Genomic DNA, 27,875 nt, shown 5'->3' with positions numbered 1-27,875 from the left:
AACTTCTAAGTTAGTACAGTATACATTTATAAAAGAAGTTTGATGTATTCATTCTCAATAATCTATTTTTTATAAGAGGATTTTCAATAATCTAATTATTGTGTACTAAATCTATATTGGGGTGAAGTATAAGTTCATCACCCAAAACTTTATCTAACCGGATCGAAATGAAATTTTACGTCGTCTATTTATGGGTTTGTCGACTTGTATTAATCAAACGAAAGACGAACCAGTGGCCGCCCCTACGAGCATGGAAATTGTTGTCCTAAGTTCCTAACGAATGGCTAATTAATATATAATAGAATGGAGCAATCTACATTTATAACAGTTCTGTAAAATAGTAGTACTATATATAAGAAGGTAGTTTATCGCTAGATCTATAGTTAAGCCACCCGCACAAACAAAAACCCAGCATTACGAATAGGCGACTATGAAGAGAATAATGATAGCATTTACTATTCTCAACGGCGAGTGGCACATGCATGACGTCCGGTTCATTGCATGGGGAAGTGATGTGACCATGTGACACCACTAATAAAATACATTACTCTATTTATTTCCTTATTTACAACTAAATAATACAGTATTATTGGAAAATACTACAACCAAAAATTTTTTTTGTAGTTATCAATTTTTTTTTGTAGTTCAAAAACAAATGTGTTTGCCAAAAAAGGTGCCTGCCAACGTACTGATATTAATATGTCTATGTATGTACCTAGTAACATACAGTGCCCATACAGGTAATGCGTGTAGCACATGGCTTAAGGCCGCCATGTTCGGTTTCAAGAATTGATTGCTCAGATGTTTATGATGAATCATTCACACTGAAATGGGAAGATCGAGTAGTGAAGAAATAGTATTTACGAAATATATTTAAACTAAGTTATTTTATAGTTTTTTCGAAAGAGATGTGTTGAATATTAGAAGCAAAAGGAAAGCAACGGTAAAAGTATGAATGCAACTATGCAAGAATGCAAATATTGCATTAGCAAACAGAATGTGGTCAATTTGATGATCTGTTATTCAATTCATTTCCAAGTAAAATAAATTGATTTTATTTGTCAGCAAAAAAAATACTGATTGATTTTGGTCATTTTCATAGGAATTAACAATTGAATCAAATAAACTAATTATATAACAATTTCATGATGTATTTTTTTTTTGTTCTCCCTTTAAAAATGTGAGGCAATATGGTTGGTTATTGAGCGAGAACCCAAAGAAGGATGCATATTTAGGTCCGTGGACTTCTAAAATTCCAATAGGCCCATTAATACTTAAAAGGGACTAAACGGTAACGATCAAGAGTTTGGGGCGCAAATACATATCTACAAACATTACGAGGCTTTTATCGCAATTCTCTCGAGAAAATCTTCTCGCTATCTCCGAGCTTCATTAACCACTGCAACGAAACCCTAGCTGCTCCCTTCTCCTCTCTTCTCGCACCTCCGAAGCAGAGAAAATCTCCGGCGAAGATGGCAGGTGGTTTGGATATGTCACTCGATGACCTCATCAAATCCAATCGAAAACCTACCGGATCTCGCGGCCGAGGAAACGGCGGTGCTAGCAGCGGCGGTCGCGGATTCGGCGGTGGCTCCTCCGGTCCGTCTCGACGGTTTGCTAACCGCGTGGGAAACAGAACGGCGCCGTATTCAAGGGTCAGCGATTGATTTTAATCTCCCTTAACTACCTCTTCATTCCAGATCAGAGAGTTCAGTTCCTTTTAGGGTTTGTTAAAGTTGAGATCTTTTTTCGTTAACAGCCGATTCAACAACAAGCTCATGACGCGATGTGGGCTAACGACGTCTTCGCCACTGATGCGAGTGTGGCGGCTGCTTTTGGGCATCAGTCTGCAGGTGTTGGCGTTGGTGGTTCTTCAATCGAGACTGGAACGAAGCTCTACATCTCCAACTTGGACTATGGTGTCTCCAACGAGGATATCAAGGTCTCATTTCACTCTAGTCTTCTTTAGAAGGAGGAAAGATTGTGTCTTTGAAGTTAATTGTTTGTTTATTTTGTAGGAGCTCTTCTCAGAGGTTGGTGACCTTAAGCGTTATGGGATTCACTATGATAGGAGTGGAAGATCCAAGGTATGCTTTTGACTACAGAGTGTTGATCTATTAGATCGCGTTGGACTGATCAAACGGTGCTTTCAGGGTACTGCTGAGGTTGTTTTTTCACGGCGTGGTGATGCCTTGGCAGCTGTTAAGCGTTACAATGATGTTCAGCTGGATGGAAAGCTGATGAAGATTGAGATTGTTGGAACGAATCTTTCAGCTCCAGCACCTCCTATGCTTGCTCCTGTTCAAATTCCTTTTCCTTCGAATGGGATACTTGGGAACTTTAATGAGAACTACAATGGCAACTTCAATGGGAACTTCAATGGAAACTTTAGGTTTGTGCTCTTCTAAGTTATGATATTTTAAATGATATATTTGATGTGTTGTTATTGAGTTCGTGTATTTGATCGCATGAATGTTAGTTAGCCTGGAGTCAGCTAAGTAGATTACTGATAGGTTGATTACTTGAACCCTTTTAGTCTTATTAAATATTTTGTATAAAATTGTTACTCAACAGAGGGAGAGGGAGAGGTGGGTTTATGGGACGGCCTCGTGGTGGTTTTGGCGGAGGTAATTTCCGTGGTGGTAGGGGAGCTAGAGGAGGAGGAGGTGGTGGTCGTGGCAGTGGAAGAGGAGGACGTGATGAAAAGGTGTCTGCAGAGGATCTTGATGCTGAATTGGACAAGTATCACAAAGAGGCAATGGAGGAAACAAGTTAAATCCATTGCAAGACTACTTGTATTTCTTTAGTGCTTGATATACTTTATGTATGAGTATGTTATTTAGATTGGTGTCAATGGACTCACATTATCGGGTTTAGCTCTTTATCTTTCTTCTCTTTGTGAGCTTTTTAGCTTTTGCAGTTGAGTTCAGAGTAATCAGTATTGTGTGTACCAAGGAACTCAAACCTTATAAAGATTCCATCTACATATTTGAAATGAATGGTTAGCACAAAAAAAAGCAATAGCATTAGGTTATACACAAATTTTGATTTGCTTATTTAAAAACACTTAAACTTAGTGTAATTTGCATTAAGTTATAAAAAGTAATTATCTTATCCAAATGCTTACAACTTAATGCTGCTTTTTTTTTTGTGTGCATAACTTAATGCTATTGCTTATTTGTGTAGTAATAGCATTAAGAGGATAAGAGATAAAGAGTGATGCAGTAGTTATATGAAATTGTTCCAAGTTATAACATTGTTGAAGAATTGTGTAATAGAGAAGAAAGAGAACAAGAGTAAGTCAATTAAAATAATTGGCTATTGAAACATTTATCAACAAAGTGGCTGTAGTTTAGCGGTAAGAATTCCACGTTGTGGCCGTGGAGACCTGGGCTCGAATCCCAGCAGCCACATCTTTTTTTCTCTCTGTATTAAACTAAACGACGTCGTAATAATTTTCATCTAAACGTCGTCGTAATTATATTCATCTAAACGTCGTCGGTTCCGTGTCAACCTTCTCCTTAACCAGAGTCTTCCTTCCCCACCCTATTTCACTTTTTACGATCTGTTTCATTAGACTCTCGCTCAGTGAAGAATCGAAGAGGAAAGTCATCGTCCCTGCGCTTCCGAAGGTAAAATGCTACAGGCTTTTTCAATTCGAAGTGTCATATTGTTTCGTCTTTAGATGGTGATGGAATCTGTGGATCTGAATCGGTAGAGGCATGGATCTATATATTCCCAGGATAATTTAAATTGAATTGCGTAGAGATCTGATGAGACTCTCTCTCTCTTTCTTTCTTTCACTGCTAACGAGATTCTATCATTCTCTGATTGTTGATGTGATGTGATGTAAACAGATGTTTGACGACCAAGACCTCGGATTCTTTGCCAATTTTCTCGGCATTTTCATCTTCATTCTGGTCATTGCTTACCATTTCGTCGTCGCCGACCCAAAGTTCGAATGAATAACTGATGCTCTTTTTATCTTTTTGCTGGTTTCCTACAACAAAAAAAAAAACAGTTTAATGTCGTTAGCATTGCATACAGTCGAGATGTTTCCCCCAGTTATGTAATATGACAATGTGGTTTTTGATGAATGCGTTATAGACTTGTTTTCATTGTGCTTTCATCATTCAGATTTTATCATTCAGTTTATTTGTTTCAAAGCTAACATATACGCGCAGGTATGAGTGAGTTTAGATTGTGATGCTTGCGTGAGCAAACACGTTAGCTTTTATGAAATGTTTAAGCTTAGATGAGTCTCTTCACATAACCATGGGAGTTGTTCTTTTTACAGTTTTATTTGTTTCTCATTAGCATCTACTGTAGGCTTGCTTGCATGATGTAATGTGCTATTGTACATACGCATTCATCCTTTGGTGAATCTCCAGATTCAGGCTGTTTAAATGGCATCTGCTTTGTGATACTCTTATGATGTTGCATCAATGTTCTAATGCAAAACCCAACACACTAGTAAAACAAGGAGCACTTTCATTCTTAAACTTCTCTGCATCTTGGTGGTTGTTACCTGCGTCAATGCTGGGTTGAGACTTATGATAATCAATGTAGTTCACTGAAAATTCGAGTTACTTCTCTGTTGTGATCATGCTCCTTGTTAGTATGAAACTGGACCTTGTTTTCCTAGTAATTAGTGTGTTGGGTTTTGTATTAGATCATTGATGCAATTAAAAAAAACACAAGGCTGACAGTAGTGTGGGATGACAACAAGGTTACAGATCCTAAGAAAATATAACTGAAAAAGTTACACTGACACCAAAAAGAAATAAAAGAAAATCTCAATAGGTTACACTTAGGATTTGCACTTTTGCTTTGGCTTATTTTCCCAATGTACAAAATGCTTTACTACAGATACATAAAAAAACATGGTTACACCTTTTCATCACGTCAACTTGAGCTCACTAACCCCTCCGAGGTGGTGTGGCCTTAGACAAACCCTAACCTCGTGTTCTTCCTCCACTCCTCCCCTCAGCTTCGGCACCAGGATCTCTAGAACCGGTCCTGTCCCATCAAAATACGCTTCAATGTTGGCTTCTTCCGGTATCCTATTCGGCAACTGTATCTCCCTCATGAACTCCCCTGGAGGACAATGCTCAGCCGTCTGATCAACCAGCTTGAAAGTACGCTCCCTCCTCTTCACCAAAGGAGCCCTCGACGTGCTTGACCCCGTGACCTTCACGATCCCGTTCGTGATGCTGTTCCTCCATGAGACTTTCACGCTGTTCAAATCCACAAATGGTAAAGTAACCACGACCAGGTAAGCTTCTTCGTCTTCGTAGATGGTCTTGGCCGCAGTTGCGGGCCCGTGAACGTTCTTCATCACTCCAGTGAAGTCCTTTACCCAACCAGGCTGGTGGGTCTCGACGTTGTTCACAGTCAAGCAACATTCTTCTTCGCTGCTTCCTGGAGATAAGAACTCTTTCCTCTTCTTACTGTTGTTGCCTCCTTCTGATGAGTCACCATTGCTGCTGAAAGAAGCGTTGCTCGTCAAATGCAACCCCGAACCATTAAGAATCTTCTTACCGTTACTCAAACCCGGTTTCGCAACATGAGGCAGCTCAAACTCCGTGTTGGGAAGGTTTCTCCACGAACCGAAATCACTAGCGTCAGGAGGGATAGTGAACTTCAAATCTCGACCAGTTAGCTCCATCCACCTCTTCTTATCTTCTTCACTAACACACAAGAGACTCGGCGACGCCACAAACTCGATCCCGTGAAGACACTGAGGGTTAGAGAGCCCCCTGTAATGCTTCCTCTGCATCCTGTGAGACCGAACAAACCCTCTCTCTGCGCTAAATGGAAACGGACGCTCCCCCTGACGAGAGTGCCCGTTCATGTAGCTCCTCAGCTGCATTTTCCCGAGCGCGTTCTCAGGCTTATCCTTGAAAGCCCACATGTACATGTTCTCCATATCGTGCTGAACGAGAAACACATCGAGCTTGAGATCAGATTTATCAAACCCTGTAAAACACCCTCCTCCTCCTCCAGCTTCTCTAACGACCTTTGACTTTGACTTGTCGTTCAGCGCCGGTCTGAAGTAGAAGCTGAAGAAGAACCAAGCTCCCCACATGCTATCCCCTCGTTTCAAGCATTTTTTACTGACTTTACTCGGAGCCACCACGTTGAGGAACGTCTCGGTGGTCTCGTAGACATGCGAGCTGAGGCCAACGTCTAAAATGTTATCGCAAGAATCCAAGTTCCACGACATGGAGGTTCGTCCTACAGACAAGGGGAGGTTGATGTCTGGTGGATTGTAAAGAGTGATTTGGCGGTTACCGTTGTTCATCATCTCGAGATCGAGTTCTTCGTGAGAGGAGGAGACACTGGAATCCATGGATAAGTGCGTTGAAGGGTGATGATGATGATTCTCCATTGACAAAACAGTGAGAATCGAGCCTTTCATTTCACAAAAACCGGTTCTGATTTGAATTGGATCAATCTCCTAAATCCCAGATCTCCCAATTAGCCATGAGATCCCTAATTGCAATCTTGGAGAAGACGCTAGAGAAAGACGATGTCCAACCCTAACCCTAGAATTTCACTATAGCCCCCAGAAAACGGCGGGAAACTCCGACTCAAACCAATCCGTGAAATATACATTTGAACTGAAAGTTTCCTCCTTTCTCCAATGACATCCAACTATCACAACAGCAACAGCAACAAGCCTAGTAAGAAGAGATCGAGCCCAGATAATACCTTTCGAGAATGAATCGAGAGATTGGCGGACAACACGAAACCTCCTCCGTCATTGTCGCAATGATATGATCAATCAGCTGGATTCTGAATTTTCTTCCCCCCCCCCCCCCCCCCCCACAGATTCAATTTTTTTGTTGTTGTGTTTGGTGATTCTTGGTTGTGAAATGTAACGGTGTGAAAGAGGGAGGTAGTTTATGTAAGAAGGAGGAAGGAAGCTTCGTGGGTGGGAGTGAATGTGCGTAAGAGATAGCCTGAACTAGATACCGCCTGATTCCCCCACTCTCTTTCTTATTATTATATAATTTAAATATTATCTTTTTCCTCTCTCTCTGAACAATTATATGGGTGCTTATCGTCGTCGGTACATGTGCTTATCAACCCACGATTTTTCTTTTCCTTTTTTTTTTAATAAAATGTTTTCCAAATTTCTAATAAAATTGATTTTTGAAACGTATTTGATTGGGTTAATCAGATGCCTTAAATAATCAGATTAGTGAGCTGTATACCCCGGGCTAAAGCGGATTCTTAGTGTTAAAAACTCTGGTTTACTTGTGCTTCGGATTCTTAATATTGTCTTTTGTTTTTTTTTTGAGAAATGATTCTCAATATTCATCCTATGCGAAGTCTATGCGGAGACATGGTTGGTGATTAGTTGAGTGATATGATTTTTTTCAAAAAAAATATATTTTTTAATCAATGCTAGTGGAGACCAATTGCATTATTGTGCTCCCAGTGAGTGTGTAACAAAATAATTTTAAAAAGTCTTATACTAGTTATCCATTGAAATAGGGCTATGCGTCATCATCAGTGTTAGCATCCAACCGCTTACAAGTTTAATTAAACTAATCCTTCTTTGTTGAATAGTTAAATGCATTGTAAATTTTGAAACATCCTAATGAATTAGAAGTGATTGAGGATAATTACGAGGAAGGGTAAAATTTTTTTATGATTGACATACTTATGCCATTTCCTCGTAACCTGTACGAAATGTATTCATTTCTGAGTCAACTATATATGTATGAACATACTACTAGTTAGACAATGGGAACTAATGGAGGAGAGTTTTGGGGAAAAAATTAATAAGAACAGTGCCGATATTATACATGGGATACAACATAAAAACAAAACATGCATATTTCAAAATAAGTTGAATTTGAAAATTATGAACCATTTTCTTTAGGCTATTTTTAACATTTGCACCCAAAAAAAAAAGGTTTAGACTTAAATATTTAAATCTGAAACTATTGTATTAGTAACGCTCTTTTTTATTTGACACATTGCAACAGACAATAGTTTCAAATATTTTGTTTACGCCAAGTCGCCCCATCATATTCTATGGTAATATTTTGTTTTACCGGATGTTCGGTTCCTGAAAGGACACTTAAACATTATGGGATAATAATATACTTACTACTACATTAGATACGAGCAGAAGTTGACAAAGCCAAATAAATAGAGTAATAAAAAATAGTATTAACGAAACCCAAAAAGAGAAGAACGAATCAAACACTACTTTAAAAAATTCAATAATTGAGATCTGAGAGGACGTTGAAGATGACCCCAAAAGGATATTGGGAGTTGCCACCTCTCATGCCCAAACAACGACAATGAATAAATATTTAAATACAACACACTACTAGTAATCTAATGACTTTAATGCGTTTATATGTCTTAGTACCTGACAACACACAATAACATCATAGTAAACAAATCATAATTCAAAGAAAATTTCCTATTTAATCTTGTGATGATAGTACAGAGTTTTGAATAAATATCATTACGATGGATTGGTTAGCTTAGACCTGTCTGATTATGTTATGATATGTGTGTTTCTCATGGTCGCCGTGAAGCCTGACTTTGTATTGTTTTTTTTTTTGACAAAACCTGACTTTGTATTGTTCAGATTCAGATTAGTTTAGTGATATTGCAAATAAATTTACGGTTACATTTCAATTGTGTTGAAAATAAAACTGATTTCTGCAAAAAAGATGATTTGATGGGTTTGGTTTATTTTTGACCGTATTACTTTTAGCAGTATTGACTTTTAGTATAGACGTGATAAAAACTGGGTTGGAAAACTTTCGATAACTTTTCACCTACCAGAGCATCTATGGTTATAATGTTTTGATCAATATTTGTATAGAGAAAAATGCAAGCTCACCAATCATAGAGGACAACTGGCCAGTGCAATGTGGTGACAGTTTCATAGGATATCAAAGCATATATATAACATTTAAATTGATTACAAATCGAATAACAACATAGCCAAAATCGAATAATACGCAGGTTTAACCTGTCGTTGATAAAAAGAATATATATCTGCAGATTTAACCGGTGATTCATATAACATTAAGAAACATTTTTTAGTAAAATAATGAATTATTTTGAAGAGAAACTATTACTTTCGGTCCAATGCAACGCAACCTTCTCACGCATTCACGCACTAACGTCTACATTACATGCATTAAAAGAAAGAAGACTATAATAAAATAGTTATGTAAGTTCTTTTTTTAATAGTTAGAAGGTGATGGTATTGATACGGACCATGTCTTATAAGACGAAGAATTATAACTTTTAATAAGCGATAATGTTTTCAAAAACTCGATGCCAAGACATTTGAATTGAAGATTCAGTGAACATAATAATACGATTATTTTTATACAAATGGATCGAATACAGACACAACTGTCAATACATCAAAATAGAGCAAGAAAATATTTTATATTTATTTTCACAAAAAAAGCTATGATGTCATAGATGATTTTCACATGTTACATACATATAAACCCAATGGGCTTTAATCACAAAGAGTGAACAAGGCCCATATGAATCCCCGCCAGAAAATCAAAACGACGCCGTTGAATCGCCAGGTCCAGATGGTTACACAAGTGAGTTCTTCAAAGCTAGTTGGGCAGTTACGAGTGGTGATTTCGTTACTGCGGTGAAATCTTTCTTTGACAAAGGTTTCTTGCCCAAAGGCGTCAACTCCACTATCTTGGCTTTAATCTCAAAGAAGCTTGATTCAATCTATATGCGGGATTATCGACCAATCTCCTGCTGCAATGTGATATACAAGGTAATATCCAAGATCCTAGCAAACCGTATGAAGAGCATTCTTCCTCTATTCATATCTTTAAATCAGTCGGCGTTCGTTAAAGATAGGTTACTTATGGAAAATGTTCTTCTAGCATCTGAATTGGTTAAAAGCTATCATAAAGATTCGGTCTCGGAGAGATGTGCGGTCAAGATTGATATCTCCAAAGCTTTCGACTCTGTCCAGTGGTCTTTCTTGCTTTCAGTGCTTGAGGCTTTGCGGTTCCCGGAGAAATTTGTGCTGTGGATTAAGAAATGTATAGAGCTTGCGTCTTTCTCTATTCAGGTTAATGGTGAACTAGCAGGCTACTTCAATAGTGCAAGAGGTTTGCGTCAAGGGTGTTCCTTATCACCGTATTTGTTTGTTATCAGCATGCAAGTTCTCTCTTGTCTTCTCAATAAAGCTGCAGCAGAAAGGAGAATTGGTTTTCATCCATACTGTAAAGACTTGGGGTTAACTCATATCTGTTTCGCAGATGACGTGTTGGTATTCTCTGATGGAAGGAAAAGCTCAATAGAGGGTATTCTTGCAGTCTTCAAGGAGTTTGAAAGTATGTCGGGACTTAATATAAGTATGGAGAAATCAACACTCTATCTGGCAGGGGTAAAGGCTGAAGATAGCGAAGCTATTCTAGACCAATTCCCTTTTGATAATGGAACTCTCCCGGTGAGATACTTGGGTCTACCTCTCTTAACCAAAAGGATGAATACCCAAGACTATAGCCCTCTTATCTCCAGGATCAGAAGCCGCATCTCTTCGTGGACGGCGAGACACCTCACTTTTGCTGGTAGACTGCAGCTGATTGGGTCAGTGATATATAGTATCACTAATTTCTGGATGTCTGCTTATCGCTTACCAAATAAGTGCATTCAAGAAGTAAATAATATCTGTGCGGCATTTCTTTGGTCTGGGCCGATTCTTTCAACACAGAAAGCAAAGGTGGCGTGGATAGATGTATGTAAACCGAAAGAGGAAGGAGGACTTGGTCTAAAGAATCTATCAGAGGCTAATAATGTTTCCTGCTTGAAGTTAATTTGGCGCATCCTCACTGCGAGACATTCTTTGTGGGTTAAGTGGGTTTGGAGATATCTTATAAGAAAAGGGTCTTTTTGGAGTGTTCGGGAGGAAAGCACATTAGGCTCTTGGATGTGGAAGAAGCTGTTGAAATTGAGGCATTTGGCAATACAAATGACGAAGATGGAGGTTAATAGTGGAGCTTCTACTTCTTTTTGGTACGAGAATTGGTCTCCTCTTGGCCAATTGATTGAATTAACAGGAGATAGAGGTAGCATGGATCTGGGCATTCCAAAAACTGCCACAGTGGAGAAAGCTGTTCAGCTCTATCGAGCCAGAGGGCATAGATTTCATGTACTGCGTCTGATTGGCGAGGAGATTACTAGACTGAAGAATCGGGGGCTTAATCAGTTGGAGGATGTTTGTCTATGGAAGAGGGAAAATGGGGAGTTCAAAGAAGGGTTTGTTACATCCCAAACTTGGAACCTGATTAGATGTAAGTCTCCAACAGTCTTTTGGTCTAAAGGAATTTGGTTTACTGAGGCTACACCAAAATTCTCTTTTATAGCTTGGCTAGCTGCTCATAACAGACTAGCAACGGGTGATAGAATGCTTCGTTGGAACCCGCAAGCTATCTCCACCTGTTGGCTGTGTAATACGGATATTGAAACTAGGGATCATTTATTTTTTGAATGTCCATATTCTAAAGAAGTTTGGAATGGTACGGTGAGGACTCTGGCAGGCATGGGAAGGATCCATCAATGGGGCAGTGTAATCCGATTTATTTCAAATGGGAATCAAGGGAGAAGCATTAACTTTTTGATGAAGTACTGCTTTCAAGTGGTGATATATGCTATCTGGCATGAGAGGAATATCAGGAGAGTAGGAGAACGTCCTCAACCAGCAGCTTGTCTGATTAACCGATTGGACAAAATTGTGAGAAATAGAATTACTTCACTTAGAAAGACTGTGGGTGGGAAGCATGAGAATACCATGGAGCTATGGTTTGCAAGGATTTAAATGAGGCAGCTTGTCTTTAGTTGAGAATTTTGTATTTTGAGCTATAGGATGAGTTTGTAAAGAAAGTAGCAGTGAAACTCTGTACCAAGGTTTTTTTGAATAAATTTAAAATTCTTTCAAAAAAAAAAAAAAAAAAAAGAATATAGCGCACACAGAGAGTGTGTTTGTTTTTGTTGAGCCGTATTAGCTTCAGCTTCAGTGGAGAAGCAAAGCACATCGTTGCTTCTTCGTTTCTCTTCTTACTTCTGATCAATTGTTTAGCGCCAAGTCGGCGATTTCACGGAAACGCTCCGAGTTCGTGTTTGCATCTCTGTGAGACAAAAAAAAACTTGAAAATCTCGAGTTTTCCGCCATTGGAGGCGATCACTGGTTCGTCTCTGATCCCGATTCGGTCATCTAAAACGGATTCGAGCTTTCTTATTTCTGATTAGGGTTCTTCACATCGCTAGATCATCTCATGCACTGAGTTTTTTACTTGTTCTTTGATAAATTGATTGGAAATTGGGAAAAATATCTTACAGGCTGTGTGATAGATGATAATTGGTGTGTATTTGTAGATTTTGTGCTAATTAATTTTAAATATGTGTGTGTGTATCCCTGATTAGATTAAGTTAAGTAGAGGAGGATGGAGATGGATTTGATTGTCACACCGGAGAAGCAGAGGAATCGTCATGCAGTGAGGTTGGTGAAAACTCCTGTGAGAAGGAAGTTGATAGCTGATGATGATGATGATGATGATCACGAGAAGAAAGGGCAATCAAGAACTACTGGTGGTGGCCTTCGCCAGTTCAGCGTTATGGGTCTGTAATGTTACTGCGAAAGCACTTTAATACCTTTCTTGAAAGCATTGTTGTTTGGGTTTTGATTCATTCAACTGTTGTTTTCTCAGTGTGCCACAAGTTAGAAGCCAAGAAAATCACTACATACAAGGAGGTACACCACTCTACTCAATCAGTTTTTCCTTATCCACAGAATGATTTGTTAGTTGTTGAGGTCTCTATCAAATACTTCCTGTAAGGAGTCCTGTTCTAGCATAGAGTAATGCATTCAAAACTTTGTATTAGAGAGTGTGGTTTCTTGTGATTCCAGGTTGCAGATGAAATCATTTCTGATTTTGCAACAATTAAACAGAACGCAGAGAAGCCTTTAAACGAGAATGAGGTATAAGCAAGGTGGAAAGCTGTTGTTATCTCTTTGAATTATTGGAGCATATATAAGTTATAACAATATTCATCTTATGATCAATATTAGTATAACGAGAAGAACATAAGGAGGAGAGTCTATGATGCACTCAATGTCTTCATGGCCTTGGATATTATCGCAAGGGATAAAAAAGAAATCCGTTGGAAGGGGCTTCCCATTACCTGCAAAAAGGATGTCGAAGAAATTAAGGTGCTGCTTCTAAGCGCTAGTCCTTTGTATTTTCTTCTCTCCTATCTCTCTTGGTCTACTGATCTTTGGTGGATATATGATACTCTTATTTGCAGAGGGATCGAAATAAGGTTATGAATAGTGTGCAAAAGAAGACTGCTTTCCTTAAAGATTTGAGAGAAAAGGTGATTTTCTTTCTCTTCTTATAAGTTAAAAGGAAATCTAAATGCAAGACTCTTACACTTCGAGATCTTGTTGTGACATTTCTAGAGTTTGTAAGCATCCGTTTACTTGAGTCAGTTTTTCTGTTGTCTTGATGCAATATCAACAACCACCATTCTACGTTTTGTTTATATGTTTTCTTCTCAAATGTTATTGTGGTCAGGTCTCAAGTCTTGAGAGTCTTATGTTGAGAAATCAGGAGATGGTTGTGAAGACTGAAGGCCCAGCAGAAGGTTTTACTTTACCTTTAATTCTACTTGAGGTACTTCACAAATCTCTTCCCTTAGGTTCTTAATTCTTGTCTTTCTGGAATCCTAATATGTCTCCATCTTGAATCTCTCTCTCTCTCTCTCCGTAGACAAATCCTCATGCAGTTGTCGAAATAGAGATTTCTGAAGATATGCAACTTGTTCACCTTGACTTCAATAGGTACTCCCAAGTCCTAACCCAATATATTTTCATTTATAGTCAATGTTTCTCTCTCTTGAATATAGGATTGACAAAAAAATTTGTATTTCCCCTTGACTTTAGCACGCCATTCTCGGTCCATGACGATGCATACATACTGAAACTGATGCAAGAACACAAGCTGCAGCAAAACAGAGCTTCTTCTTCTTCCTCTACACATCATCAATCTCAACATTCTTCTTCCAGTTCTTGCATTGCTTCTGGAACCTCAGGCCCGCTTTGCTGGAACTCAAGATCCAGCTGATACTCGGCTGACGGAGAAACCGATGATTCTCTCCCCTAGTCTTCAAGAAAGGAGAAGAACAACAAGTGAGAGAGCCTGTAAATTTACAATTCATAGGCCAATATCAAATATTCAAATTTTTGTTTATCCAATTTTTCCTTTATAAATGAAACCTCGTCTACTTTTCTATTAGAAAACCGATACGGTGTAATTTTTACCTGAGTTTTTTATTTATTTAAAACAAACTGAACCGAATTGAATCGATTGGGTATATATCACACACACTTAGTTCCCGGTTAGGTTAGGTGTACGTAGATGAGAGAAGCAATTTAGCTAACTCCCGTTTCGCGCTTAAATGGCGCGTGGCTGAAACTTATGCATGAAAATTGAAAATTATCAATTCCCATGCAAGAACAAACAAATAACTTTTTTTTTGGAAAAAGGCAACAAAAGAGACACATCGCGGCGGTTCGAGGGAAAGAAAAGCGAACTTGGTTGGAACATTTTGGAAGAATGTTGGAGTGTTTTCGATTAATACTAAAACTAATACATACTTATATTATATATTTATAAATTAATGTTTGTCACTTACTTATTCTACTCACACTCGAATTCTTTCAGTCGTCCTATCTAAATTATAATACTTTCTTTTTTTCAAAATAGTTGATGTTTTGGTTAAATGCACAAAAATTAAGATATTCACATTTTATCTAAAAAGTAACATTACAAATATAAAGTAAAATTAATTTAACCAATCATCACAAAGACTATAAAACATCATTAGTTACATAGTTTTCAATAATACTAAAATTAATATAAATTATCAAAATATTATATATTTTGAAACATCAAAAACTCTCCAAAACATCATTTATTTTAAAACGAAGAGAGTATTATTTAGTCGTTAATGTTGGCCCATTTAGTCAAACCTTCTCGCCCTTTATATTATTAACAGATCTTAGATGTTTAATTACTTAATTGATCAACACTGGTGTGTATGTAACTATGCACTAAAGTTTTCATCAAATAAATATACCAAATTCCCTTTTTCATATCATATTATATATGAACACAATTCGATTCCTCAGAACTTGGTTGAAGTAGTTCATATATGAACTCTACATTTATGATAATACATGAATGAAGTAGTTCCTACTTGAAAAAAGAGAGCACCATCTCTTTCACTTTGTCAAAATATCAATGATTTTTTGCTAAAACATATATACTTGTATATCAAAAGCATTACCATGTTACTTTAGTTAATTCATAGAACAATAGCATACATAAATCCCCACATTCGTTTAGTAAAAGCTATAAATTATCTATAGACTATAGTTGTTTTTTACATATTGCAGTCTAATCAAAATATTTCTAAAGTTCATGACATAAATTGAATATTTTCGGTAGTCTTTATGTATACACAAAATTAAGTGAAAACTATGGTTAAATTTTTTAGTATTTTTATGTAGAACACACAGTACATAAGTAAGCAGGATTGCCAGAAAGAGAGAATCAGATAGAAACTTATGAGTTAAGCAATTAGACACACTCCCTCTCCTCCACCTTCCCTAAAACCCTAAGCAAATGCGCATAAAATAAATAAAACAAAAAGAGAATTAACAATAACACTGTGGACACATTCAAATCTTATTTTATTCAACAATATTATTTAATATAATATTCAAAAGATATCCTTTTTTTTGTCACTATTTCAAAAGATATCCATATGTATGAGTGGATATGTTTATATATAAATAAAGGTTCTTCCTTTATCTTTGTCACTCTCTTTCTCTAAGCTCTCCTCTCCTCTTCTTTTCTCTCTCTAAAGCTCCTCCCTTTGCTTTTTTTTTTTTGACGTAATTCTCCACTTCTTCATATAAGCCTTCACCAAACAAAACCACCTTTAGTTCCTTTATTTGCTCTAAAACAAAACAAAAAACAAAACTAAAGAGGGAAGAGATCATCAAAGAAGAAAGATAAAAAAATGGTGTTTTCTTCATTTCCTACTTATCCTGATTCATCAAACTGGCAACAAGTAAGTTAATCTTGATTAGGAATTTCTTTTAATGTTTTATAATTTATGCGTGTACTCAAGAATCAATTAAAAATAAAGAGATGATTAAACAAACAAGAAAAGAGGATAATAATATTCTTGTTCCTTTTGTCACTTTTAATCTATGTATATCTGCGGTTTAATTTGAATATACTCAAAATTAATTCTTTCTTTCGGCCTTTACTATTTTTCACAAATTCTAATAACTTTTCTTTGTTGTTTTTTGAATCATTTCTTCCTCTCTCTTTAGCATCAACCAATCACATCCACCGTTGGATTCACGGGAGACAACAACATCAGCCAGCAGTTCCTCCCTCACCATCCCCTCCCATCGCAACCGCAACAAACGCCTCCACCGCTTCACCACAACGGTGGAGGCGGTGGTGGTCCCGGAGGACCTGGAGGATCAATAAGGCCAGGTTCGATGGCGGAAAGGGCAAGAATAGCCAACATACCAATGCCTGAAACAGCCTTGAAATGTCCAAGATGTGACTCAACCAACACCAAATTCTGCTACTTCAACAACTACAGTCTCACCCAACCTCGCCACTTCTGCAAAGCATGCCGCCGTTACTGGACACGTGGCGGCGCTCTAAGGAGCGTTCCTGTTGGTGGTGGTTGCCGCAGAAACAAAAGAACCAAAAACAGCAGCGGTGGCGGTGGCGGTGGTAGCAGCAGTAGCGGTAACAGTAAGTCACAAGACAGCAACACAAGCAGCGACCAATACCACCACCGAGCCATGGCTAATAATCAGATGGGACCACCACCTTCCTCGACTTCTCTGAGCTCGTTGCTATCTTCTTACAACGCCGGATTGATCCCCGGACATGATCATAACAACCACGTACTTGGAATTGGATCATCTTTGCCTCCTCTCAAGCTCATGCCTCCTTTAGACTTCACTGACAACTTCACCTTACAGTACGGTACAGTTTCAGCTCCTTCTAATCATGTAGGCGGTGGAAGCGGAGGAGGAGGAGCGGCGGCTCTTTTGACTGGTTTTGACCAGTGGAGATTCCCGGCACCTCATCACCAACTTCCTTTGCTGGGTGGTTTAGACAGCTCATCATCATCTTCCGGGTTATATCAGTTTGATCATCAAAATCAAACTGGCATGGATCCGGGTTACGGATTAGTCACTGGCTCGGGTCAGTATCGACCTAAGAACATCTTTCATAACCTTGTTTCCTCTTCTGTATCATCAGCTATGGTCACGGCCACTGCGTCGCAATCAGCTTCAGTGAAAATGGAAGATAGTAACAATCAACTCAACATGTCTAGACAACTTTTTGGAAACGAACAACAGCTTTGGAATATTCATGGAACTGCCGCATCAACCGCAGCGGCAACAACTAGTTCGTGGAGTGATGTCTCTAATAACTTCAGCTCTTCTTCTACTAGCAATATATAATCAGCTGGCACTCTAAGGATCAAATCTATGTGATGACGAGACTTTTAGTATTTTTTTACTGGGTGTGCTATGATCTTATGTACTTAGTTGGAAGTTAGTACATCGATCGATCCCGTAGGTCTTTTAATATTACATTACAACTACTAGTTTTGGGTTTTGTTTTGATATTTGGATTCTCTTGGTTGTTTTTTTTTCAGATTTAGATTAGGGTTTTTGTTACAAGGTTTCATTTTAAGTATGGGGATATGAGATCATACATGCGAGTAGTACGGTGTTTGTATGAGTTAAGTATGTTCTATCAAATATATTTTACTATTTTAATTTTTTAATACATTGAATGAGGTTCAGTCTTCTTACTGCTTATTATCTTATCAAATCTCTTACCAGTTTAGATTGCTGCACATAATCAAAAAGTACGTTCTATCGCCTTGACTATATATATATATATAGCATAATACTAAAATGCCACAGAAAATTTGTAAGTATTACCTAACGACATCGTTATTTAAGCTGTGACGAAACAAAAGCGGAACTTGAAGTTATTGTAATATTATCCTAAACAAAATTTACGCTGCTGTATTTTCATTCTATAAACGATGAAATTCAAGCCGATGGCGGGAGGCTTTTATTACTCCGTTATCGGCTTGTTTGATTCGTTCTGCTTCTCTTTCTTTGATTTGATTTACTCCTCGTTACTTGGTTTGTTTGATTGCCAATTTGTTTTAAATCTGACAAAGTTTTTTATTATTCTTTTGTATGCTTCTTCCAATGGATTTGGAGAGATAAAAGTTTCGGTTCAATTGAACCATTTAGAAAAGGTAATTGACAGATCTACTGCGGATGGTGGCGACGGATCTTACCGGCTTCAATCGCTGATGGTTCTTCATGTGACAGTGATGGAGTTCTTGCTGCAAACTATGGTTACTTCAAAAAGCAGCATCAAATTCTATGAAACGGTAATCTTTTTGACTCTATTATTATCAATAGAACAATATAAAGAGTTGTCTTATCTCAGTGGCTCCTACTGGAGTATTAAAAAGAGAGTGACAATCGTTCTCAATTCATTCTGAAGCGTGTGTTTTTGGATTAATACGAAGATTATCTCCCTTGAGATTCAGCTTCTCCAAAAGCAATATGGAATTTTTATATGAAAATCTTTAGTCATCCATATGCAAGATGTGTTGTTATTTTATTTTGGATCTCTACTGGTGTATCCTTTTTCTACTCTTTTGTTTTGATAATTCTCATTGTTTAGAACTTTTTGACTATAAAACTTAATAATACAATCCAGCATTAAAAAAAAAACGATGAAATTCATTACAAGGAAAATAATCAATTATATTCTAGGTTTTTTGTTGTCTATATTTTAGGTTATTTGTAAATATTTTATTATAAGTCATATGAGCCATGATCAATGTAAGTGTTCTTGGTGAGCTTTTGGGTCTAATGGCTTATGAAACAAATAAAAAATACATTTCTTCTATCTTTATAAGCTTATGAAACCTGTCCAAATTCCGCAAGTTTTATGATTATTCCATTTTTAAAACCATAGAGTCTTTTACGGAATGCTTTAGTTAGACTTTACGATGATTTTGATGTAAAGCAAGGAAGAATCTATTTGAGACTTCATCTACAAGCTAGCTATTTGAATCTAACTAATAGTATACTCGAATTCGTAAGTAATTTGAACAAAAATTGCAATTTAACACGCATTACTGCGTCATTATAATTAAACTTAATTATTGAGTTTTGGTATGTTATATTTCGGTATCGAGATAATTAGCCTATGATGAGTTGATGACTCTAAGGCGATTTTGTAACAATTAGTCAATTTATGTTCATTATATATATGAGGCACTTTTTCTATATCATGTGTATCATTCACAAAAAGTATATATTATAATTGTACTCAGCCAAAAAAGTATCGAGAATTACGTGTAAATAAACGTATATGATATTTTAAAGTGATTGTTTCTACAACGAGTGTACTGTATTATACCGTATATTAGCTCCATCAATCGTGGTGATTATATAATGATATATATATATATATATATATATATATGCAGTGTAGAAGACTATACTTATTTAAGGGACAATGATTTTGTAACTCTGCAAAAGGATTGTTCTTTGCGACTTCCGAGAAGTGTTTTGTGTGCTGCTTAATTTTTTTATTTTAGTGTATACTTGAATATTTCTTTATATTTTTCCATAATTATAATATTTTATAGTGTGTATTATAAATACACGTATATAGTGGAGACCAACCCGCCAATATCATTAGATTAATTATTTGATACGATGCATGCATGATCGTCGATGCATATCAGTTTCGATAGAAAACGACAAAACCTGATTAGTCCACACAAAAAACGTCTTATAGCGAAGACAACAAAAGATAAAATATTATAACGTGTGCGGTGTGCCAAAGTATTCAAAATTTGCTTCGTTCTGTACTACTGTAAAGTGTAAACTTGTGAAGGATAACAAGTACTATTGATTAACGCATCGCACAGATGTATACATCTAGACTAATAATTTGGATGTGTGTTATCAATTCGTATGATTTTAGACTAATGGTGCTTCCCAACTATATAAATCTTGAAATTTCGATAACAAGCGTCAAAATCGCCTGTAGTAGACGATTTTGTAAATTTCATTTAGGAGGAAAATGAATTTAAGTGAACTTAAAAAATCATATTATTAAAAAATAAAATAGACCGTACTCTTTATTGAAATTTGTGTATGTTATGTCACAAAATCAGGTGCACTTATCGACCAAAAAGAACTCAGTTACATTTATCGACGACGTCATTTGAGTTTAACTGAGCTGGTTGAAATAAACGGAAACGAAAAAGCAATTCTTTCAAAAATAATTATATTCCTTATCGAGTACCTAGCATGAGTTTAGTTGTTTCAAAATATCATCTGCGAAGGATCAAGAGTTCAAACTTCGAACCACACATTATTTCATGAGTCTTATTTCATCATCTATATGGCTATATCCTATCAAAATGAGAAAAAAAAACAGTATTGAAGGTAATTAGCTAGCATGAACTCGGGAACATAAAGATAGTACTTGTATAATAAAATATACTACTAATATTTATTGAATAGTAAAAGAGACAGAACCAGAAGTCTAACGACGACCGAATCAATGTCGGAACAATGAGTAAAGGGAAACACCGACGCGCCTTGGAAGAGTGCAAGAGGCTTGTGAAATGCACGGACCACTAGGCGACAAAAGTAACGGTGCGGTCAGAGGAGGTGGAACCCTCGCGCAAGGACCGAGAGATTCGATCTTGAAACTGCATGTGTTTCGATACACGCGTGAGAATTTGAGCCAAAATACTTCTGTACTTCTGTTTTCCCTTACATGTGACTGACAACAAAACTCACTGTTTAACTTTAAACACATTCATCCAATTAATGTTTTAATTTACATAATACATACAAATTATATACTACTATTTTTACGAAAAATCATATTTTTAAAACGAAAATCAATATTATTTTTATGTACTATGTGATTTGCCCTGTTAACTAAAATATTACTGTTTCAAATATATAATACATACTCGTATTATCTTCTTAAAGGTTAATGATCTTAAGTAAATTATTTTACATTAAATTTGTTTTTTTTTGTACTGCAAGTAAGTTCATTGATTTCTTCCAAAATAGATTTTTGGTGATGAATATAATCTTACAGCGACACAATGCCACAAATTAGAAACCAAGGCATATATGCCTCGATCTTAAATTCAATAAGTTCTTAGTGCAGTCAATCATAAGATAACAAACGAAGGGTTGGAATTATTTATATATTATCGTCCTCTACGTATTTTAAATATTTTATTCTCATTGAAGTCTTAGATTCGGTCATAGGCAATTGACCAGGAGTCATAGCGTAGCTAGTACAATTTGGTACAAACCGGTCCATGAAGCCGGACCAGCGAATCGGAATAATGTTAGTCCAAATTTGGATATTATAGGCAAGTATTTGTTGACGACAAATAACATATCAACGTCACGTGGAAAAATGTGAAACCCACATATATTTGAGTCTCACGGTACAGGGAAAATCATTATACATATATGTGTGTATATCTAAACCTATATGTATGGTTTGTGTGCTTTGTGCGGGATTAAGTGCACAAGTTGTTTAAACAAAAACAAAGTGCAGAAGTTCTAAGTTGTTTGGTGATAAATATAGATTTCTATCGAATAAACATTGTTCTTTAATATATAGCAAATCTTACTTGTCACTAGAAGTGTAGAACATATAACCTTCTTGGCTCAGAATCCAAGTCGGGCCTATACACATATGGAAATAACATATACATGGATGCGTATATGAGATAAATGCTTTGACTATTTATTAATATGTGGTGTTTTTATATTAAATACATTATAATATAAGAGATTATTTTGTCATTTTGTGGAGTAGTAATGTAGTCTTGCATGATTCAAATCTTCAAAATATGTGAATATCTAGCGCATGACCCATTGAGCCATATAGTACTCGTGATGAATGTCTAGTTGTCCTAAAGAATTTTCTAACTAAAATGAAGATTCCATACTATTGAATAATCTCTCTACCGACTTTTATCTATTACTTTTCCTATGAACTATTACAAATCTTGGCCAACCCAAAAAACAATGAGGGTCCCCGATCTGCTAGCTTTTTGATATGGCTAAGTAAAATTGTCGACGATTTCCTTAACAACCTTATGCAACTCCTACGCCTACACTTATCATTACCATTGACAATTAATCTCCCTCCAGTTTAAGCATATAATTGTTTAAAACCTAATGATAAGTAATAAAACAAATACCAATAAGTATAGTTAATTACATAACCATTCTCGTGTTCACATACTAAATAAGTATAGTTAATTACATATGGGTTCTTCGATGATGTCAATTTAACCTTTTTGTTTGTTGCTATTAGGACAACTTAACAAACATAAAAAAAAAGTTCCTGAGAAAAGAATAGTGTGATCTTAATTATACCATGTAAATGAATAATCAATTAGTACATCTTAGACTTTTCTCCTATATATACACATTATATATTTATATATGGATTGCTTTAGGTTTTCTGTTTACTGGTAAAAGAAATGTTCTTTTGTTCACTTGTCCCTATCGTTGGCCACAATCAAGACGGATCTTAGGTTATTCACCACTTTTACGTTCAACTGCAAACAAATTTGACGTCAGACTGGAATTATATATGTGTGTTATTTGACTGGTACAGGCACCAATCGTTTTCAAATTTCTACAGCACTATGAATTCCCTCTAATAACATGCACCTCAAGTTGCTTTCCTTTTTAACTCGACCAATAACTAAGAACCAGATTTAACACACGTATGTATGTGCACACACAAATATATAATTCATATGTTCAATTCCTATTTAGGTTGTAAAGTTCGATTTATTTTTCTTACAGTACTAATTAGCCAGTGAGATTTTAATCAGTAGGGTTAATAAATACTGTAAATCACTTAAAGAAAGCAAATATCGAAATCCTCGTATTAAAACCCTAATTAATATTTTTCCGCTGCAAATATACTAAATGATTATTTGAGTATTAGTGTTCCAAAAAAAAAGGATCATTTGAGTGTTAGTTTTTAAAGAAGAATTGTTTTCATATCTGGTTAGAAAATGTATTTTTTATTTTGAATAAAATTGGATATGGTGGCCGATAAATAGATGATTGCGACGGATGATGATGACGGCCCATATAAAGTTGCTTGGTCCTTAAGAAAACACACGAGGCCTAATTGTAATAATCGTCATCACATACTTAAATAATCACATAAAATTATTTTGCTTACCTCACTGCACACACCGATCAGTCACCCCAAACACTATCAACTTTGAAGCACATCAACGTCGATTTAGCAAACCATCATTATAACGAATATTTGTATAAATCTCGAGGTAGGCCCAATGATAAAAGACTACATAGGATAGGGGGTCAAGATGTTGGTTTCTAAACCAGCTTTGACCGGTTAAGCAGAAGACAAGTGGCTCAAAATGGTTTTCGTTTTCAACTTTTAATCATCTTTGCTAAAGAGATTATCCAAAGAAATATAGGCAACAATTCTAGAAACAAAAAAAAGAACTGTTGTTGGAAGAAACAGAGCGTCGAACTGGGGTAATGGCATCAAATTTTGTTAGAACCCTATGCCATGGGTTTTCATAAGACTCAATAATTTTGTTATACCAAGTTTTCTTCTTTGATATGGGACTATACAATATACATATTAAACTCAATAGGCTATACAAGAACTTCTTAGGAGCTATAAATAGACGTAAGTATGCATGTACACTGCGTCAAAACAAAGAGCCCTGACGACTGACTCTGCGTGGCAAACCGAAGTTCTGGTAAGCCCGGATTTGACCACCGATCGTGGCTGTAACGATCACCATTCCCCAAGCCGTTGGTTGAGCCAAATGCGTTCCATGACTGCCGCTACCATCAAACCAAGACCATGAAGATATCCGAGATGAGATCGATATAGAAGGCGAATCCCCTGGCTTCAATAACTCTCCAGCATTGTTTTCTGTTTCGTTTTGGGGAACTTGTGTCGTGGGTTCATCTTCTTGATGTTCTTCTGTCGCTACATTCTCCGTGTTGTCGTTGTTTTTCTTAGGTAACGGTGGGAGGCCAGATTTTTTACCTGCGGCTGCGTTTTCTTGTGTGGTAGTAGCTGAGGGTTTCTTTGGGTTTTTCTTCGGTTGGGTTTGTGCGGGTGGTGGTTCTCCTTTAACAACGCCATGCCAGGGTATTGCCACGGAAACGTCTTTGCAAGGGAAGGTTTCGAAAGAAGTACACATGGCGATGGTTTTTCTACCGGTTAGTCCTACTCTTGGTTCCTCGTGTTTCCACATGTAAACCTGTGAATCTTCGCTTGCGCAGACAATGTGTTTGGCATCTACTGTGTAAGATGCTGTCATTTGGCTACATGTGTTTTTGAAACCTGCAGGTTTATTGAACAATACAAGATTTTTAATATATTTACTGTGTGTGTGAGATCAAAGGCAGAGACAAATGAGTTGTTTCAGCTACATACCTCTGAATTTTTGAACAAGTTCAGTACCGTCAAGAACCCGAATGCGTGAATCAGCAGACGTTACAAGCACTTCTGCTGGATTAATCGGCGAAAACTGTTCATGCAAACTCATAGGTAAGTACTAATCCTCTCTGATGAAAGCCAACAAACGAAACGTCTAAAAGAAAAGAGGGTGAAACCTGGAAAGCTGTGATCTTTTTAGCTTGAGCTTTCTTTTTGTTTTGCAGATCAATATGGTTAGTTTGCTCCAGCTTGCAATCTGATCAATTAATATAAGAAAATTTATGAAGAGTATAAGGTTAATAACTAAACATAGTCACAAAATAGATTAAGTTCTTAGCCAATATACCTTCTGCACTATAAAGCCGACAGTTCCCTTTATGTGAACCAACAAATGCAGCCTACGTACCAAAGAGCATATAGATATCAATCCGAGGTCGTCGATTCCAAGTATATGATTGTTAAGTGAAGAGAATCATATACCTGACCATCAGGAGTGTAACAAACAGCAGTAACCATTTCATTTAGATCAGTCCACTCCACTACTTGACGGTTCGATATGTTCCATATACGGATCTTGGCATCAAGTGAGCCACTTATGAAGTAATCTTCATCCAGTGGATTAAATTGTACACAAGTAACTGAAAACCAGAGAGTAAGGCATGAATCTCCGAGAACAACATGAAAATTAGCACTTTGAGTATTAAACGACATTTCTTTTCTTACCATAATCATTGTGGGCAAACAGTTTTAGACAGCTTTGAGATTCGATATCCCATAACCGCACGGTTTTGTCCTTGGAAGATGAAAGCAATAGCTGCATGAAAAGGCATGGTTAAGTTCGTCAAATAGCAATTCATGTATGATTGCATCAATGTTGGGAAGAAAGGAACATAAACTAACCTGTGACCGAGACCAGGACAAGTCCAGAACATCATCCAAATGGCCAGTGAAACTGCATATGGGTTTATCTGATAATGAGAAGACAGTTTCAGGCGCATGGACATAATCTGGGATCTGATTTCCTTTTCTAATCGATGGAGCTTTCCCCTTTTTCTTCTTCTCCGGTGGCACTTCTGCTGCATCATCACCTTCTTGAATGGGTGTCAAGCTGCTCTCATTCGTTGACAAGATCTCACATTCCTGGACCTCCCACACATGAATAGCACAATCCTCCCCTCCACTAGCCAACAAATGCGAGTCAGGACTAAACTTCATAGTCCAGATAGCTCCTTGATGAGCTTCAATCTCTTGGCACAAATGCAAAGCGCTGAGCTCTTTGTGAGACTTTCCTGAATGCCTCACCTTCACCCATTGATTTGTCTCGTCGTTGTTCTTCTCCTGCTGTTGGTGTTGGTCCACTACTCTCAGACTACTAACGTTAGGATCTTTCTCTTTCTCTGGAGGAGCCTTAGAGCTCATCGAATGAGCAACACCCTTTATGTTCTTTAGAAAAGCAGCACCTCTCTTCTTGCTTTCCCTCAAGCTCTTCGACACATACGAGTTTAATTTACTCAAATCAATTGCGGAGTTCGCGTTATCTCGCCGCATAAGGTCCTTAACGATAGATGAGAATCCAACGCTTTTCTCAAACTCCTCCATCGTCAGTTGCTTACCAGTTTGAAGATCGCTGAGACGATTCCACGCTCCGTTCTCGCCGTACTCCTTCACGATGAACTCTTTCCCCGTGTCCAGATTCTTTATCAGGAAGAAGGCGCTGAACTGAGTATTGGAAACTACCGTTGAGAGCTTCTTCGCGCCGCGTCGTTTGGGAGCGTTAGGCGGCGAGACTCTCGCACGCGGAGCTCCAATCGCAGACGCGGTTCTGGTCAGACGCGATTTCGACGTTTTCCCCAACATTTCCTCTTTTCGTATTTTCTCAGCGGAAGTCGATTCGATATCGGAATCGGATCTGGACCGTACGATCAAAACCGACATCTGCGGAGATCGTTGATCCAACGGAGGAGGATTATTATGATCCTCCTCCTCCGCAACCTTCTCTTCCATAACGCTTCCTCCAACGATCTCAATCGCAGTAGGTTTGCTGATGCGCTGGATCGAGATAGATCCGAGCATGCTCTTCTTCGACTCGAGCCCCATTCCATCGCGGAGCCTGCGACGGCGCTCCGTTATAGATCCCGGCGCCGACATCCAGATATCGAAATCCGGCGACGTAACCGGCTCGGGAGCGTGACGAGCGGCGGAGGAGGAGAAGGAGATCCGGCAATCATCGAACTCGCCTTCCTCCTCGTCAGAAGAAGATGCCAAATCGATAGGCACGACGGTGGAGATACGGTTAGAGCTCTCGAAGAAGCGGTCGTCGTCGTCTTCAACCTCGCCTAACCCCGCCCAGTTCATCGCCATTGTCTTCTTCCGTTCCAGTTTCCCACTTGCGCCGCATTGATTCGCCATAGCTATACATCGGTTTCAGAAATTTTCCAGATTGAGATTTGAATTTTGTGTTCTTCTTTGTCTTTGCGTGATTGTTTTGGAGGGAGAGAGAGAGAAGCTGAGCGGAGAGAATCAAGGGATCCCTAACATTATCAACGGCGGATCGGTGATCTCTCATGATCCGACGATCCACAACGAGAAGTAGGCCATATCAACGCCCATGAGCTTTACTTTTTCATATCGGCCCATTTTGTAAATATTCCCATAATCAAATGATTACTGAAAGGCCTATTTTATAAACATTTCCATAATTAGATGTTTGACAAGTACTGTAAGGTTTTGGCTATTTTGGCTGGCTTATGAGCGAGCTAAACAAATTATTTCTTTTGACTAATGCTAATGTATTATTCTGTTCAGGACAGTCTGATATTTTCATTCATGAAAGTAGAAGAATATATGTATAACTATCTAACTATTACATTCTTATAAATTTATTCTTCTTGGTTGATGTGTAACTTAACCCCGTAAACATTAACGGCACACACATACACATAGATTAAAGTATAAAATATTGATCAAATCATCGATCATAACAAGGTGTACGCAAAGAAGGAAGCATGATCCATAACGAAGGATGTTTGCTTCCACGGCAAATTTCTTAGTTTTTTTTCTCTTCTTCTAAAGACTGATTAGCTAAATAATAGGTATATAATTACAATATGGTATAATATAGATTTGTGTTATCGGATATGATGAAAATGTGAACCTTGGTAATACATAAAATTTCAATTTTATTAAAAAAACACATTTTTA

At 37.4% G+C, this 27,875-nt stretch overlaps 6 protein-coding genes and 1 non-coding gene across 7 annotated transcripts; 5 read left to right on the top strand and 2 right to left on the bottom strand.

The window, feature by feature from the left end:
* Positions 1 to 1,355: 1,355 nt before the first annotated feature.
* On the top strand, positions 1,356 to 2,999 carry LOC103855473 (THO complex subunit 4B). The gene is made up of 5 exons (XM_009132460.2): positions 1,356 to 1,655; positions 1,760 to 1,942; positions 2,019 to 2,087; positions 2,154 to 2,392; positions 2,575 to 2,999. Exons 1-5 carry the CDS (start codon positions 1,473 to 1,475, stop codon positions 2,774 to 2,776), a joined length of 876 nt encoding a protein of 291 aa, XP_009130708.1. The 5' UTR covers positions 1,356 to 1,472; the 3' UTR covers positions 2,777 to 2,999.
* A 342-nt stretch (positions 3,000 to 3,341) lies between these two features.
* On the top strand, positions 3,342 to 3,413 carry TRNAH-GUG. Its single transcript has one exon. It is a non-coding gene; the product is annotated as a tRNA-His (tRNA).
* Positions 3,414 to 3,482: 69 nt separating this feature from the next.
* On the top strand, positions 3,483 to 4,124 carry LOC103855472 (dolichyl-diphosphooligosaccharide--protein glycosyltransferase subunit 4C). The gene is made up of 2 exons (XM_009132459.3): positions 3,483 to 3,632; positions 3,858 to 4,124. The coding sequence occupies exon 2, from the start codon at positions 3,858 to 3,860 to the stop codon at positions 3,963 to 3,965; it is 108 nt and encodes a 35-aa protein (XP_009130707.1). The 5' UTR covers positions 3,483 to 3,632; the 3' UTR covers positions 3,966 to 4,124.
* A 606-nt stretch (positions 4,125 to 4,730) lies between these two features.
* On the bottom strand, positions 4,731 to 6,882 carry LOC103855471. The gene has a single exon (XM_009132458.3). It carries the CDS (start codon positions 6,419 to 6,421, stop codon positions 4,901 to 4,903), a length of 1,521 nt encoding a protein of 506 aa, XP_009130706.1. The 5' UTR covers positions 6,422 to 6,882; the 3' UTR covers positions 4,731 to 4,900.
* A 5,093-nt stretch (positions 6,883 to 11,975) lies between these two features.
* On the top strand, positions 11,976 to 14,386 carry LOC103855470 (transcription factor-like protein DPA). The gene is made up of 9 exons (XM_009132457.3): positions 11,976 to 12,211; positions 12,448 to 12,642; positions 12,732 to 12,775; positions 12,932 to 13,003; positions 13,094 to 13,234; positions 13,330 to 13,398; positions 13,599 to 13,697; positions 13,794 to 13,864; positions 13,967 to 14,386. Exons 2-9 carry the CDS (start codon positions 12,468 to 12,470, stop codon positions 14,145 to 14,147), a joined length of 852 nt encoding a protein of 283 aa, XP_009130705.1. The 5' UTR covers positions 11,976 to 12,211; positions 12,448 to 12,467; the 3' UTR covers positions 14,148 to 14,386.
* Positions 14,387 to 14,629: 243 nt separating this feature from the next.
* Positions 14,630 to 17,921, top strand: LOC103855469 (dof zinc finger protein DOF5.1). Its single transcript, XM_009132455.2, has 2 exons — positions 14,630 to 16,161; positions 16,430 to 17,921. The coding sequence occupies exons 1-2, from the start codon at positions 16,111 to 16,113 to the stop codon at positions 17,588 to 17,590; spliced, it is 1,212 nt and encodes a 403-aa protein (XP_009130703.1). The 5' UTR covers positions 14,630 to 16,110; the 3' UTR covers positions 17,591 to 17,921.
* Positions 17,922 to 23,791: 5,870 nt separating this feature from the next.
* LOC103855468 (WD repeat-containing protein 44) lies at positions 23,792 to 27,216 on the bottom strand. The gene is made up of 7 exons (XM_009132454.3): positions 25,575 to 27,216; positions 25,398 to 25,488; positions 25,155 to 25,312; positions 25,021 to 25,072; positions 24,851 to 24,930; positions 24,672 to 24,765; positions 23,792 to 24,578 (listed from the first exon to the last, which is right to left on the bottom strand). Exons 1-7 carry the CDS (start codon positions 27,081 to 27,083, stop codon positions 23,932 to 23,934), a joined length of 2,631 nt encoding a protein of 876 aa, XP_009130702.2. The 5' UTR covers positions 27,084 to 27,216; the 3' UTR covers positions 23,792 to 23,931.
* Positions 27,217 to 27,875: the final 659 nt, after the last annotated feature.

Source organism: Brassica rapa, chromosome A03 (assembly GCF_000309985.2).
Source record: "Brassica rapa cultivar Chiifu-401-42 chromosome A03, CAAS_Brap_v3.01, whole genome shotgun sequence".
Taxonomy (NCBI): domain Eukaryota; kingdom Viridiplantae; phylum Streptophyta; class Magnoliopsida; order Brassicales; family Brassicaceae; genus Brassica; species Brassica rapa.
Note: the sequence above shows the minus strand (reverse complement) of the source record. Positions and strands in the feature narration are given on the sequence as shown.

Bases quoted from the DNA above. Each gene is read 5' to 3' on its own strand.
- LOC103855473 (XM_009132460.2), top strand. From the start codon at position 1,473: ATGGCAGGTGGTTTGGATATGTCACTCGATGACCTCATCAAATCCAAT. The intron at 1,656-1,759 runs GTCAGCGATTGA...TTTCGTTAACAG, and splicing joins GAACGGCGCCGTATTCAAGG to CCGATTCAACAACAAGCTCA. The intron at 2,088-2,153 runs GTATGCTTTTGA...CGGTGCTTTCAG, and splicing joins ATAGGAGTGGAAGATCCAAG to GGTACTGCTGAGGTTGTTTT.
- LOC103855469 (XM_009132455.2), top strand. From the start codon at position 16,111: ATGGTGTTTTCTTCATTTCCTACTTATCCTGATTCATCAAACTGGCAA. The intron at 16,162-16,429 runs GTAAGTTAATCT...CTCTCTCTTTAG, and splicing joins ATTCATCAAACTGGCAACAA to CATCAACCAATCACATCCAC.
- LOC103855468 (XM_009132454.3), bottom strand. From the start codon at position 27,083: ATGGCGAATCAATGCGGCGCAAGTGGGAAACTGGAACGGAAGAAGACA. The intron at 25,489-25,574 runs GTTAGTTTATGT...CTTTTCATGCAG, and splicing joins TGTCCTGGTCTCGGTCACAG to CTATTGCTTTCATCTTCCAA. The intron at 25,073-25,154 runs GTATATGATTCT...TTTGGTACGTAG, and splicing joins GTTACACTCCTGATGGTCAG to GCTGCATTTGTTGGTTCACA.
- LOC103855470 (XM_009132457.3), top strand. From the start codon at position 12,468: ATGGAGATGGATTTGATTGTCACACCGGAGAAGCAGAGGAATCGTCAT. The intron at 12,643-12,731 runs GTCTGTAATGTT...TTGTTTTCTCAG, and splicing joins TCGCCAGTTCAGCGTTATGG to TGTGCCACAAGTTAGAAGCC. The intron at 13,698-13,793 runs GTACTTCACAAA...CTCTCTCCGTAG, and splicing joins TACCTTTAATTCTACTTGAG to ACAAATCCTCATGCAGTTGT.
- LOC103855472 (XM_009132459.3), top strand. From the start codon at position 3,858: ATGTTTGACGACCAAGACCTCGGATTCTTTGCCAATTTTCTCGGCATT.
- LOC103855471 (XM_009132458.3), bottom strand. From the start codon at position 6,421: ATGAAAGGCTCGATTCTCACTGTTTTGTCAATGGAGAATCATCATCAT.